The sequence below is a fragment of the Coregonus lavaretus genome (genome assembly GCF_964263955.1).
Source record: "Coregonus lavaretus genome assembly, contig: HAP1_SCAFFOLD_7088, whole genome shotgun sequence".
Taxonomy (NCBI): domain Eukaryota; kingdom Metazoa; phylum Chordata; class Actinopteri; order Salmoniformes; family Salmonidae; genus Coregonus; species Coregonus lavaretus.
Window position 1 is genome coordinate 15,001 of NW_028164826.1, and position 13,845 is coordinate 28,845.

At 50.5% G+C, this 13,845-nt stretch overlaps 1 protein-coding gene across 1 annotated transcript in view; it reads left to right on the plus strand.

The window, feature by feature from the left end:
• LOC311115111 (WD repeat-containing and planar cell polarity effector protein fritz homolog) overlaps positions 1-8,467 on the plus strand; it is a gene marked incomplete at both ends in the record, with an annotated part of 15,420 nt that extends 6,953 nt beyond the window's left edge. The window contains 4 exons of the mRNA XM_084190315.1: positions 758-828; positions 1,355-1,414; positions 2,739-2,853; positions 8,331-8,467. Of these exons, the coding sequence (XP_084046441.1) occupies positions 758-828; positions 1,355-1,414; positions 2,739-2,853; positions 8,331-8,467 (383 nt within the window). The remainder of the gene's footprint in view (positions 1-757; positions 829-1,354; positions 1,415-2,738; positions 2,854-8,330) is intronic.
• Between the last annotated feature and the right edge of the window lie 5,378 nt (positions 8,468-13,845).

The following is a 13,845-nucleotide window of genomic DNA, read 5'->3' on the forward strand; positions in this document are numbered from 1 at the left end:
CCAGTCATCTAGATCCACTAGGATCGTCTCTATAAACCACCAGTCATCTAGATCCACTAGGATCGTCTCTATAAACCACCAGTCATCTAGATCCACTAGGATCGTCTCTATAAACCACCAGTCATCTAGATCCACTAGGATCGTCTCTATAAACCACCAGTCATCTAGATCCACTAGGATCGTCTCTATAAACCACCAGTCATCTAGATCCACTAGGATCGTCTCTATAAACCACCAGTCATCTAGATCCACTAGGATCGTCTCTATAAACCACCAGTCATCTAGATCCACTAGGATCGTCTCTATAAACCACCAGTCATCTAGATCCACTAGGATCGTCTCTATAAACCAACAGTCATCTAGATCCACTAGGATCGTCTCTATAAAGTGAGAGTACAGAGGGTGTTTCCTACTCTAATTCCCAGACACATTGCTCCTCCCTAATTCCCTACCTGGACTTATTCTGCAAACTAATACCCTGCTCTCCATTTCTCCATTCCAGGTGACCCTATTGTCCTTTAACCTCCCGTCTAAACATTTAGTGATGATATATTTCTCCAATCGGTTTCAATCATTCCTTGACCTCTTGAAATTAAATTCCATGATTATCCCATTGGTTGGTTTTGCGGTCCGGTGTGCTCCCACGGGAGTTTGGGAATACCGCTTCCTCTCTCTCCTTCCATAGAAGTCACCTGACCAAACTTCCTGTTGTTCTCTACTTTCTTTTCCTCATCCCCTCTTGTCGTTTGTCTCGTAGCTCGCGGCTACTCGTGGACCCCCAGGAACCGTCGTCCGGAGAAGCTCCGTGATTCGCTTGAGAAGCTTGAGGTAGGGACGCTGGGAGTTTTCCCTTTCTGAAATGGCCGATTGATTAACAAATAGGGGCATTCTCTGTTTTCTTTCTCTCACTGACTCCCTCGCTTCTATCTCTCTCTCAACACCTCTCTTTCGCTCCCTGCTCTGTCATCGAGGGGGATATTTGAGGGGATCAGGGGCCTACAGGTTTGGGCCCTCCCCTCCTTCTCATCCCTCCTCCTCCATCCCTCCTTCCTCCCCATTTTCTTTCTAGCATTACAGACGTATCTTTGTTTGCTAGGCTCTGGCTGTGCCTGTTTTCACCCCCACCCCTCCACCATTGTCTGAAACTAGAAACATCTAGGCCCCCCTCCCTCCCCTCCGATCACCCAGCTGTGTTTGGAATGCTCCTGGAATGACTGACCCTTACTCACACACGGAGGGCACATGCACACACACACACACAGACACTCACTTGCTCGCTCGCTCACCTGCATCCTCTTTCCCGGTCTCTCGTCTCTCTCGCTCCCCCTATTCACTCACACTGTGTGTGTTTCAGGAGCTGTTGCAGACCAACTCAGTTGCTCACTCCAGATGGAAGAGCAAGCATTGCTGTCAGGTACACCCCCTTACACTCTCTCTCTCTATCTCTCTCTCTCTCTCTCTCTCTCTCTCTCTCTCTCTCTCTCTCTCTGTGTCTCTCTCTCTGTGTCTCTCTCTCTGTGTCTCTCTCTCTGTGTCTCTCTCTGTCTCTGTCTCTCTCTCTCTCTCTGTCTCTCTCTCTCTCTCTCTCTCTCTCTCTCTCTCTCTCTCTCTCTGTGTCTCTCTCTCTGTGTCTCTCTCTCTGTGTCTCTCTCTCTGTGTCTCTCTCTCTGTGTCTCTCTCTCCGTGTCTCTCTCTGTCTCTCTCTCTCTCTCTGTCTCTCTCTCTCTCTCTGTCTCTCTCTCTGTGTCTCTCTCTCTGTGTCTCTCTCTGTCTCTGTCTCTCTCTCTGTCTCTCTCTCTCTCTCTCTCTCTCTCTCTCTCTGTGTCTCTCTCTCTGTGTCTCTCTCTCTGTGTCTCTCTCTCTGTGTCTCTCTCTCTGTGTCTCTCTCTCTCTCTCTCTCTCTCTCTCTCTCTCTCTCTCTCTCTCTCTCTCTCTCTCTCTCTCTGACACACACACAGTCAGACATGGGTAGACTACATATTATTTGTCAGGTCCAAGGAGCACCTTCCTTTGCCAGTCAGTCAGAAATCAAATACCTGAACCAGACGCTCCCTAACTGCCCCTCCTACCCCCTCTACCCTGCTAGAGACCCACTGGAGAGAGAACCCAACACCCCAGCCCCTCCACCCTGCCACCCTACCCTCTCTACCCTGCTAGAGACCCACTGGAGAGAGAACCCAACACCCCAGCCCCTCCACCCTACCCCCTCTACCCTGCTAGAGACCCACTGGAGAGAGAACCCAACACCCCAGCCCCTCCACCCTACCACCCTACCCCCTCTACCCTGCTAGAGACCCACTGGAGAGAGAACACAACACCCCAGCCCTCTTTCCCTAGCTCCTAGCCCTCTTTCCCTATCTCCTACCCCCCTTTCCCTAGCTCCTAGCCCTCTTTCCCTATCTCCTAGCCCCCTTTCCCTAGCTCCTAGCCCCCTTTCCCTAGCTCCTAGCCCCCTTTCCCTAGCTCCTAGCCCCCTTTCCCTAGCTCCTAGCTCCTTTCCCTAGCTCCTAGCCCATTTCCCTAGCTCCTAGCCCCCTTTCCCTAGCTCCTAGCCCTCTTTCCCTAGCTCCTAGCCCTCTTTCCCTAGCTCCTAGCTCCTTTCCCTAGCTCCTAGCTCCTTTCCCTAGCTCCTAGCCCATTTCCCTAGCTCCTTTCTCTTTGATGGCGGTTGGTGGAGATTTATCATTGATGTGTGCGTGTGTGTGCATGTTTCTGTGTGTATGTGTGTGTCTCCTTAGCTCATGCTGAGCAGTGGGGTGCTGGTGACCCTGACCCTAAACGGACCCCAGCTGGACCGTGTGTGTGTGGACCGGACTCTCGTGGGTCGTCTGCCTGCCGACACTGTCAGTGATGGTGAGTTACTGCATGCGCGCACACACACACACACACACACACACACACACACACACACACACTCCTCATTAAAAAATCAGTGTAAGATGTTTTTAGACTTAAAACTTACACTATATATACAAAAGTATGTGTATACCCCTTCAAATTAGTGGAGTTGGCTATACAGCCACAACTGTAAGGGCTGTTATTGTGAAGTGGAAACATCTAGGAGCAACAACAGTGCTTAAAAATGGTCTGTCCTGGGTTCCAACACTCGCTACCGAGTTCCAAACTGCCTCTGGAGGCAACGTCAGCACAAGAACTGTTCGTCGGCAGCTTTATGAAATGGGTTTCCATGGCCGAGCAGCCATGGCCTAAGATCACCATGCACAATGCCAAGCGTATTCTGGAGTAATGAATCACGCTTCACCATCTGGCAGTCCGACGGACGAATCTGGGTTTGGCGGATGCCAGGAGAAAGCTACCTGCCCGAATGCATAGTGCCAACTGTAAAGTTTGGTAGAGGAGGAATAATGGTCTGGGGCTGTTTTTCATGGTTCAGGCTAGGTCCCTTAGTTCCAGTGAAGGGAAATCGTAACGCTACAGCATACAATGACATTCTAGACGGTTCTGTGCTTCCAACTTTGTGGCAACAGTTTGGGGAAGGCCCTTTCCTGTTTCAGCATGACAATGCCCCCGTGCACAAAGTGAGGTCCATACAGAAATGGTTTGTCGAGATCGGTGTGGAAGAACTTGACTGGCCTGCACAGAGCCCTGACCTCAACCCCATCGAACACCTTTGGAATGAATTGGAACGCCAACCGCGAGCCAGGCCTAATCGCCCAACATCAGTGCCCGACCTCACTAATGCTCTTATGGCTGAATGGACCAAGTCCCAGCAGCAATGTTCCAACATCTAGTGGAAAGCCTTCCCAGAAGAGTGGAGGCTGTTATAGCAGCAAAGGGGGGACCAACTCCATATTAATGCCCATGATTTTAGAATGAGATGTTCGACAAGCAGGTGTCCACATACTTTTGGTCATGTAGTGTATGTCCTCTGTCCTGCTACAGAATGTGCTGAAGCTCTGACCTACCTTCTGTTATCCTATGACCTATTCTCAACTCACACAACACACACACACAAACACACACATACATACAACACTCACGTAAACACAAACACACACGCAGACAGGTGGTGCCACAGGTGAATGATTCAGGTGCTTTATGTAGCTAATTGACAGTTAATCCTTCTGTGTGTGTGTTCTGGGTCTCCATTAAGAGGAGACCAGAGTTGTTTTTCCACCGTCCCAGGATTCCCCTGGGAATACTGCTCCATTCCCACTCCGGGCCAGAACACGGAACGCCGGCCCAAACCTGCTAATTATGTCTTATAATGGATGTGTGCCAACTGGCATCCTATTTCCTGCATAGTGCACTAATTTTGACCAGTGCCCATAGGGGAGGTAGGGTGCCTTTGGGACACAGCCCATGTCTTTTTTCTATCAATGATTTGTTCATAACATTGGCTCTGCTTCCGTCCCCGGTCTCCTGACACCTGATAAAGCCACTCTGTACCTAGAACACTCACACACCCTTATACGCGCACTCACGCACGCACGCACGCACACACACACACACACACACACACACACACACACACACACACACACACACACACACACACACACACACACACACACACAGACATGCACACACACACACACACACACACACATACACACACACACATAAACACCTCCCGCTGAGCTCCATTGAAAGCCTCAGAGGCAGTAATTACCAGAGTAATTGATGGTGGGTTCCGGGGAGGGGCGGTGTGTGTAAGGGAGGAGTAGGGGGGGGGCTCGCACATCTGTCAGTGTTCAATTATCCTGTGGCGGACAGACAAACAGACCTGTACTGTCCTACACTGGCCACTCCTCCTTCTCATTTAAGGGAGATATAGTTACTGTGAATAACTGTGTCCCTTAGGCCCCTTCAGACAGTGACTACAGACAGTGACTACAGACAGTGACGTCAGACAGTGACTACAGACAGTGACTACAGACAGTGACTACAGACAATGACTTCAGACAGTGACTTCAGACAGTGACTACAGACAGTGACTACAGACAGTGACTACAGACAGTGACGTCAGACAGTGACGTCAGACAGTGACGTCAGACAGTGACGTCAGACAGTGACGTCAGACAGTGACTTCAGACAGTGACTTCAGACAGTGACGTCAGACAGTGACGTCAGACGGTGACGTCAGACGGTGACGTCAGACGGTGACTTCAGACGGTGACTTCAGACGGTGACGTCAGACGGTGACGTCAGACAGTGACGTCAGACAGTGACTACAGACAGTGACTTCAGACAGTGACTTCAGACAGTGACTACAGACAGTGACTACAGACAGTGACTCCTACTGTACTTTCTGCTTTTCTCTGCTCTACTATTTTAACGCTTCTATCTCTCCATCCCTCACCTCTCAATCCCTCATCTCTCCATCCCTCACCTCTCCATCCTTCATCTCTCCATCCCTCACCTCTCCATCCCTCACCTCTCCATCCTTCATCTCTCCATCCCTCACCCTCTCCATCCTTCATATCTCCATCCCTCACCTATCCATCCCTCACCTCTCCATACCTCACCTCTCCATCCCTCACCTCTCCTCACCTCTCCATCCCTCACCTCTCCTCACCTCTCCATCCCTCACCTCTCCTCTCCTCACCTCTCCATCCCCCACCTCTCCTCTCCTCTCCTCTCCATCCCTCACCTCTCCATCCCTCACCTCTCCTCACCTCTCCATCCCTCACCTCTCCTCACCTCTCCATCCCTCACCTCTCCTCTCCTCACCTCTCCATCCCTCACCTCTCCTCTCCATCCCTCACCTCTCCATCCCTCACCTCTCCTCTACTCTCCATCCCTCACCTCTACATCCCTCACCTCTCCTCTCCTCTCCATCCCTCACCTCTCCATCCCTCACCTCTCCATCCCTCATCTCTCCATTCTCACCTATCCATCCCTCACCTCTCCATCCTCACCTCTCTATCCTCACCTCTCCATCCCTCACCTCTCCATCCCTCACCTCTCCTCTCCTCTCCATCCCTCACCTCTCCTCTCCTCACCTCTCCATCCCTCACCTCCCTCTCCATCCCTCACCTCTATATCCCTTACCTCTCCTCTCCTCTCCATCCCTCCTCCCTCTATTTTCATTTCCTCCTCCGTTCTGCTCCTTCTCTCCTCTCCTCCTCTCTCCTCCTCTCCTCTCCTTCCTCTCTCCTACTCTTCTCCCATCCCCTCCTCTCCCTTGCGCTCCCCCCTCTCCTCCTCTCTTCCCTCTCCTCCTCCCCTCTCCTCCTCCCCTCTCCTCCTCTCCTCCCTCCTCTCCTCCTCCCCTCTCCTCCCTCTCCTCTCCTCCCTCCTCTCCTCCCTCCTCTCCTCCTCCCCTCTCCTCCCTCTCCTCCTCTCTTCCCTCTCCTCCTCTCTTCCCTCTCCTCCTCTCCTCCTCCCCTCTCCTCCCTCTCCTCCTCCCCTCTCCTCTCCTCCTCTCCTCCTCTCCTCCTCTCCTCCTCTCCTCCTTCTCATCCTCTCCAGATCAGTAGCCTGTGGGCCCTTTGAGACTAGTAGGGGATGAAATTGCACTTGATCCTGCTAAACTAAACTCCATTCACCAAGCTCTGCAAACCCTGATTTGCAGTTAAACCCCCTCTCCTTAAAATGTATCTGTTTATTAAACCAATTAAATGGTGGGGAGAAGAAAAAATGACATGTACTGTTCTGATACACACACACACACACACACACACACACACACACACACTAGATTTAGTAACCTACACAGCAATTAGCAATGGCTTGTGCTATGTTTGTGTCTGAGTGTGTATAATTATGCTTCTGACACACGCTTTGGTTGCGTGAAAATGAATAATTAATATACACGCATTCCGAGAGGGAGAAGTCGTCAAATATCACCTCGGAATATGAGAGAAAAATACCATTTCAAATCAGGTCAGTTGAGTATGTGTATCTGGAACCCTATGCCCAATAATATGTCCTGTATTAAAGACTAAGCTTTATCTGGTACTTATATTAATACTAATAGTCCTACATGTCAATGATTATAAAATACCACCATCAATGATCGCCTTAACTTTCCCTAAACAAAGTCATGTATAAAGTGTATTTCTAATAGATTACGCAAAGGGATTTTTCCAAAATGGCAACCTATTCCCTCTGGACCCTGGTCAAAAGTAGTCCAATATAGGGAATAGGGTGCTGTTAAGGACACAACTATAGATGACTCATAAACAAGTTAAAATGGTCCGTTTGGTATTGATCTGACTAGAGTGTCTATAAACGGGATTATTAGATTATATTTAATCCGATCAACAACAAAATCCCAAATTAAGGATTGGGATTGAGGATTGACCGGGGGCGTTGGTTGGACCACTTGAGACCAGGTGGCTGATGTGGGGGGATTAGGGGCAGGGGTAAACAGACCCCTTAAAATCCACTTAATGCTATTCCATTGACTGACTGAATGAGAAATATGTTGACACACACACACCAGCTTCTGAGCAACATGTTGACATATGTGCAATGGGGGTTTACTATGTGTGGTGTGTGTGGTGTATGTTGGGTTAACTGTGAGGCATATGTGCCGTTTGGCCTCTGTCTGCCAAATAGCAGCCGGTAATACTTTGATGGTGTAAAATATGTGTAATCTACTGCGCTGTGTGATGCAATCACAGCTCCTCATTGCAATTGGGATGAAGTGAGAGCTTAAAAACCAGAGACTTTTAGAAAATGATTCTATGGCTGCTTAGTTCCATCATTAAATATGTCAACATGGATCGTAGTGCTACTGTAGATCATAGGCCGGGGTGAAAACGTAGTGTATCACAGCTGGTCCCAATTCACTTCCTACCCCTTCCCCTTGGTCCACCTCAGAGTTTCTCAAACTCGGTCCTGGGGACCACAAGTGGTGTGCATTTAGTTTTTTGCCCTAGCACTACATAGTTGATTCAAATTATCAACTCATCATCAAGCTTTAATTGACTGAATCTGCTGTGTATTGCTAGGGAAGAAAGGTAAACATGCGCCCCTTTGGGGAGTTTGGGAAACGCTGTCCTAACTATTCAATGTTTGGGAGGGAGTGAGGGAGGGAGGGAAGGGAGGGAGGGAGGGAGGGAGGGAGGGAGGGAGGGAGGGAGGGAGGGAGGGAGGGAAGGAAGGAAGGAAGGGAGGGAGGGAGGGAGGGAGGGAGGGAGGGAGGGGAGGGAGGGAGGGAGGGAGGGAGTGAGGAATGTGAGGGAGGGAGGGAGGGAGGGAAGGAGGGAAGGAGGGAAGGGAGGGAGGGAGGGAAGGGAAGGGAGGGAGGTGGAAGCTCCACTATTACACTGCTTGTTCCTATCCAGACCCTTCAGGTCACACGCACCACACCGTCTAAGACCTTGACCTTTACCCTTTGTGTGTGATGTCATCCCCAGCTGTGCTCAGTGATAGGCTGCTGCTGCTGTCGTTCCTGGAGAAGAGTCAGGTGTGTGTTGTCTATCTGAACAGGAAGAACCAGGGATCACCTGACACCAGCCACCGACTGGAGAAACTCTCTCCATCACAATTCAAGGTACAGTACACACACACTGCACACACATACACTATATATACAAAAGTATGTGGACACCCCTCCAAATTAGTGGATTCGGCTATTTCAGCCACACCCGTTGCTGACAGGTGTATAAAATCGAGCACACAGCCATGCAATCGCCATAGACAAACACTGGCAGTAGAATGGCCTTACTGAAGAGCTCAGTGACTTTCAACATGGCACCGTCATAGGATGCCACCTTTCCAACAAGTCAGTTCGTCAAATTTCTGCCCTGCTAGAGCTGCCCTGGTCAACTGTAAGTGCTGTTATTGTGAAGTGGAAACGTCTAGGAGCAACAACGGCTCAGCCGTGAAGTGGTAGGCCACACAAGCTCACAGAACGGGACCGCCGTGTGCTGAAGCGCATAGTGCATAAATATCTTCTGTCCTCGGTTGCAACACTCACTACTGAGTTCCAAACTGCCTCTGGAAGCAACGTCAGCACAAGAACTGTTCGTCGGGAGTTTCATGAAATGGGTTTCCATGGCTGAACAGCTGCACACAAGCCTAAGATCAGTGGAAACGCGATCTCTGAAGTGATGAATCACGCTTCACCATCTGGAAGTCTGATGGACGAATCTGAGTTTGGCGGATGCCAGGAGAACGCTACCTGCCCCAATGCATAGTGCCAACTGTACAGTTGGGTGGAGGAGGAATAATGGTCTGGGGCTGTTTTTCATGGTCAGGCTAGGTCCCTAATCTTAACGCTACCGCATACAATGACATTCTAGATGGTTCTGTGCTTACCACTTTGTGGCAACAGTTTGGGGAAGGCCCTTGCCTGTTTCAGCATGACAATGCCCCTGTGCACAAAGCGAGGTCCATACAGAAATGGTTTGTCGAGATCAGTGTGGAAGAATTGGAGTGGCTTGCACAGAGCCCTGACTTCAACCCCATCGAACACCTTTGGGATGAATTGGAACAACGACCGCGAGCCAGGCCTAATTGCCCAACATCAGTGCCCGACCTCACTAATGCTCTTGTGGCTGAATGGAAGCAAGTCCCCGCAGCAATGTTCCAACATCTAGTGGAAAGCCTTCCCAGAAGAGTGGAGGCTGTTATAGAGCAAAGGGGGAACCAACTCTATATTAATGCCCATGATTTTAGAATGAGATGTTCGACAACCAGGTGTCCACATACTTTTGGTAATGTACTATACCAGCAGTATGGTGAGACCACTATACCAGCAGTATGGTGAGACCACCAGCAGTATGGTGAGACCACTATACCAGCAGTATGGTGAGACCACCAGCAGTATGGTGAGACCACTATACCAGCAGTATGGTGAGACCGCTATACCAGCAGTATGGTGAGACCACCAGCAGTATGGTGAGACCCCTATACCAGCAGTATGGTGAGACCCCTATACCAGCAGTATGGTGAGACCACTATACCAGCAGTATGGTGAGACCACTATACCAGCAGTATGGTGAGACCACTATACCAGCAGTATGGTGAGACCACTATACCAGCAGTATGGTGAGACCACTATACCAGCAGTATGGTGAGACCGCTATACCAGCAGTATGGTGAGACCACTATACCAGCAGTATGGTGAGACCACTATACCAGCAGTATGGTGAGACCGCTATACCAGCAGTATGGTGAGACCACTATACCAGCAGTATGGTGAGACCGCTATACCAGCAGTATGGTGAGACCACTATACCAGCAGTATGGTGAGACCGCTATACCAGCAGTATGGTGAGACCACCAGCAGTATGGTGAGACCACTATACCAGCAGTATGGTGAGACCACTATACCAGCAGTATGGTGAGACCGCTATACCAGCAGTATGGTGAGACCACTATACCAGCAGTATGGTGAGACCACTATACCAGCAGTATGGTGAGACCGCTATACCAGCAGTATGGTGAGACCACCAGCAGTATGGTGAGACCACTATACCAGCAGTATGGTGAGACCGCTATACCAGCAGTATGGTGAGACCACCAGCAGTATGGTGAGACCCCTATACCAGCAGTATGGTGAGACCCCTATACCAGCAGTATGGTGAGACCACTATACCAGCAGTATGGTGAGACCACTATACCAGCAGTATGGTGAGACCACTATACCAGCAGTATGGTGAGACCACTATACCAGCAGTATGGTGAGACCACTATACCAGCAGTATGGTGAGACCGCTATACCAGCAGTATGGTGAGACCACTATACCAGCAGTATGCCACTATACCAGCAGTATGGTGAGACCACTATACCAGCAGTATGGTGAGACCCCTATACCAGCAGTATGGTGAGACCACTATACCAGCAGTATGGTGAGACCACTATACCAGCAGTATGCCACTATACCAGCAGTATGGTGAGACCCCTATACCAGCAGTATGGTGAGACCACTATACCAGCAGTATGCCACTATACCAGCAGTATGGTGAGACCACTATACCAGCAGTATGGTGAGACCCCTATACCAGCAGTATGGTGAGACCACTATACCAGCAGTATGGTGAGACCACTATACCAGCAGTATGCCACTATACCAGCAGTATGGTGAGACCACTATACCAGCAGTATGGTGAGACCACTATACCAGCAGTATGGTGAGACCACTATACCAGCAGTATGCCACTATACCAGCAGTATGGTGAGACCGCTATACCAGCAGTATGGTGAGACCACTATACCAGCAGTATGGTGAGACCACTATACCAGCAGTATGGTGAGACCACTATACCAGCAGTATGGTGAGACCGCTATACCAGCAGTATGGTGAGACCACTATACCAGCAGTATGGTGAGACCACTATACCAGCAGTATGGTGAGACCACTATACCAGCAGTATGGTGAGACCACTATACCAGCAGTATGGTGAGACCACTATACCAGCAGTATGGTGAGACCACTATACCAGCAGTATGGTGAGACCACTATACCAGCAGTATGGTGAGACCACTATACCAGCAGTATGGTGAGACCTCTATACCAGCAGTATGGTGAGACCGCTATACCAGCAGTATGGTGAGACCACTATACCAGCAGTATGGTGAGACCACTATACCAGCAGTATGGTGAGACCACTATACCAGCAGTATGGTGAGACCACTATACCAGCAGTATGGTGAGACCTCTATACCAGCAGTATGGTGAGACCACTATACCAGCAGTTAGAACCCCGATGTCCTCAGTCTTTTCTCTCTGATATTGTTTGTGGTGCTGTTTAAAGTCGTTTGTCTATCTACCCCTCCATTATTAATGCGGGTGGGTGGTTTGGGGTTGTTATTTTGGAAATGAGCATATTTTGGGGATGTGCCGCCACGCTCTGCGGGCCACAACGCTGAGGCCTCTGTAATGAGCTCTCGTGGTGCTTGGGGGGAACACACGCTCACACACACACACATACACACACACACACTCACCATGCCTGATGAGCAGAGCTATCGCTGCCACAGCAAATACACACACACACACGTCTCACCACCCCCACACACCCGTCCCCTCACACACCCACACCGAGCCCCAATGACACAGACAGGTGATATTGCATGTCTTTTGTGTTCCTCAGATCATTGTCTGAGCCATTTCAAATAGTATTTCATTGAGCTTTATCTGCTGGATTGAACACACAATGGAGGTGCAAACAGAGTCTATTCACACACACAAACACACAAACAAACATGACTAGACTATTCACTACAGCACTGCTATAGGCATGGGACAAGTAGAGGGGGATATATGGATGGAGAGAGAGAGAGAGAGAGAGAGGAGAGGGGGATATAGGGATGGAGGAGAGAGAGAGGAGAGGGGGGATATAGGGATGGAGGCGAGAGAGAGAAGAGGGGGATATAGGGATGGAGGAGAGAGAGAGAAGAGGGGGATATAGGGATTGGAGGAGAGAGAGAGGAGAGGGGGATATAGGGATGAAGAGAGAGAGAGGGGAGAGGGGGATATAGGGATGGAGGAGAGAGAGAGAAGAGGGGGATATAGGGATGAAGGAGAGAGAGAGGAGAGGGGGATATAGGGATGGAGGAGAGAGAGAGGAGAGGGGGGTATAGGGATGGAGGAGAGGGGGGTATAGGGATGGAGGAGAGAGAGAGGAGAGGGGATATAGGGATGGAGGAGAGAGAGAGGAGAGGGGATATAGGGGATGGAGGAGAGAGAGAGGAGAGGGATATAGGGGATGAAGGAGAGAGAGGAGAGGGGGATATAGGGATGGAGGAGAGGGGGATATAGGGATGGAGGAGAGGGGGATATAGGGATGGAGGAGAGGGGGGTATAGGGATGGAGGAGAGGGGGATATAGGGATGGAGGAGAGGGGGGTATAGGGATGGAGGAGAGAGAGAAGAGGGGATATAGGGATGGAGAGAGAGGGGGGGTATAGGGATGGAGGAGAGAGAGAAGAGGGGATATAGGGATGGAGAAGAAAGAGAGGAGAGGGGATATAGGGATGGAGAGAGAGAGAGAGGAGGGGGATATAGGGATGAGGAGAGAGAGAGGAGAGGAGAGGGGGATATAGGGATGGAGGAGAGGGGGGATATAGGGATGGAGGAGAGGGGGGATATAGGGATGGAGGAGAGGAGGGGGATATAGGGATGGAGGGAGAGGGGGATATAGGGAGAGGAGAGGGGGATATAGGGATGGAGGAGAGAGAGAGAAGAGGGGATATAGGGATGGAGGAGAGAGAGGAGAGGGGGATATAGGGATGGAGGAGAGAGAGAGAAGAGGGGATATAGGGATGGAGGAGAGAGAGAGGAGAGGGGGATATAGGGATGGAGGAGAGAGAGAGAAGAGGGGATATAGGGATGGAGGAGAGAGAGAGGAGAGGGGGATATAGGGATGGAGGAGAGAGAGAGGAGAGGGGATATAGGGATGGAGGAGAGAGGGGGGGGATATAGGGATGGAGGAGAGAGAGAGAGAGGGGGATATAGGGATGGAGGAGAGGGGGATATAGGGATGGAGGAGAGAGAGAGGAGAGGGGGGATATAGGGATGGAGGAGAGGGGGGATATAGGGATGGAGGAGAGAGAGAGAAGAGGGATATAGGGATGGAGAGAGAGAGAGGAGAGGGGATATAGGGATGGAGGAGAGAGAGAAGAGGGGATATAGGGATGAGGAGAGAGAGAGAGAGGGGATATAGGGATGGAGGAGAGAGAGAGAAGAGGGGGATATAGGGATGGAGGAGAGAGAGGAGGGGGATATAGGGATGGAGGAGAGAGAGAGGAGAGGGGATATAGGGATGAGAGAGAGGGGGATATAGGGATGGAGGAGAGAGAGAGGATACGAGGGGATCATAGGGATGGAGGAGAGGGGGGATATAGGGGTTGGAGGAGAGAGAGAGAGACGGGCGACTCATAGGAAGGTGAGAGGGGGATATAGGGATGGAGGAGTGAGAGAGG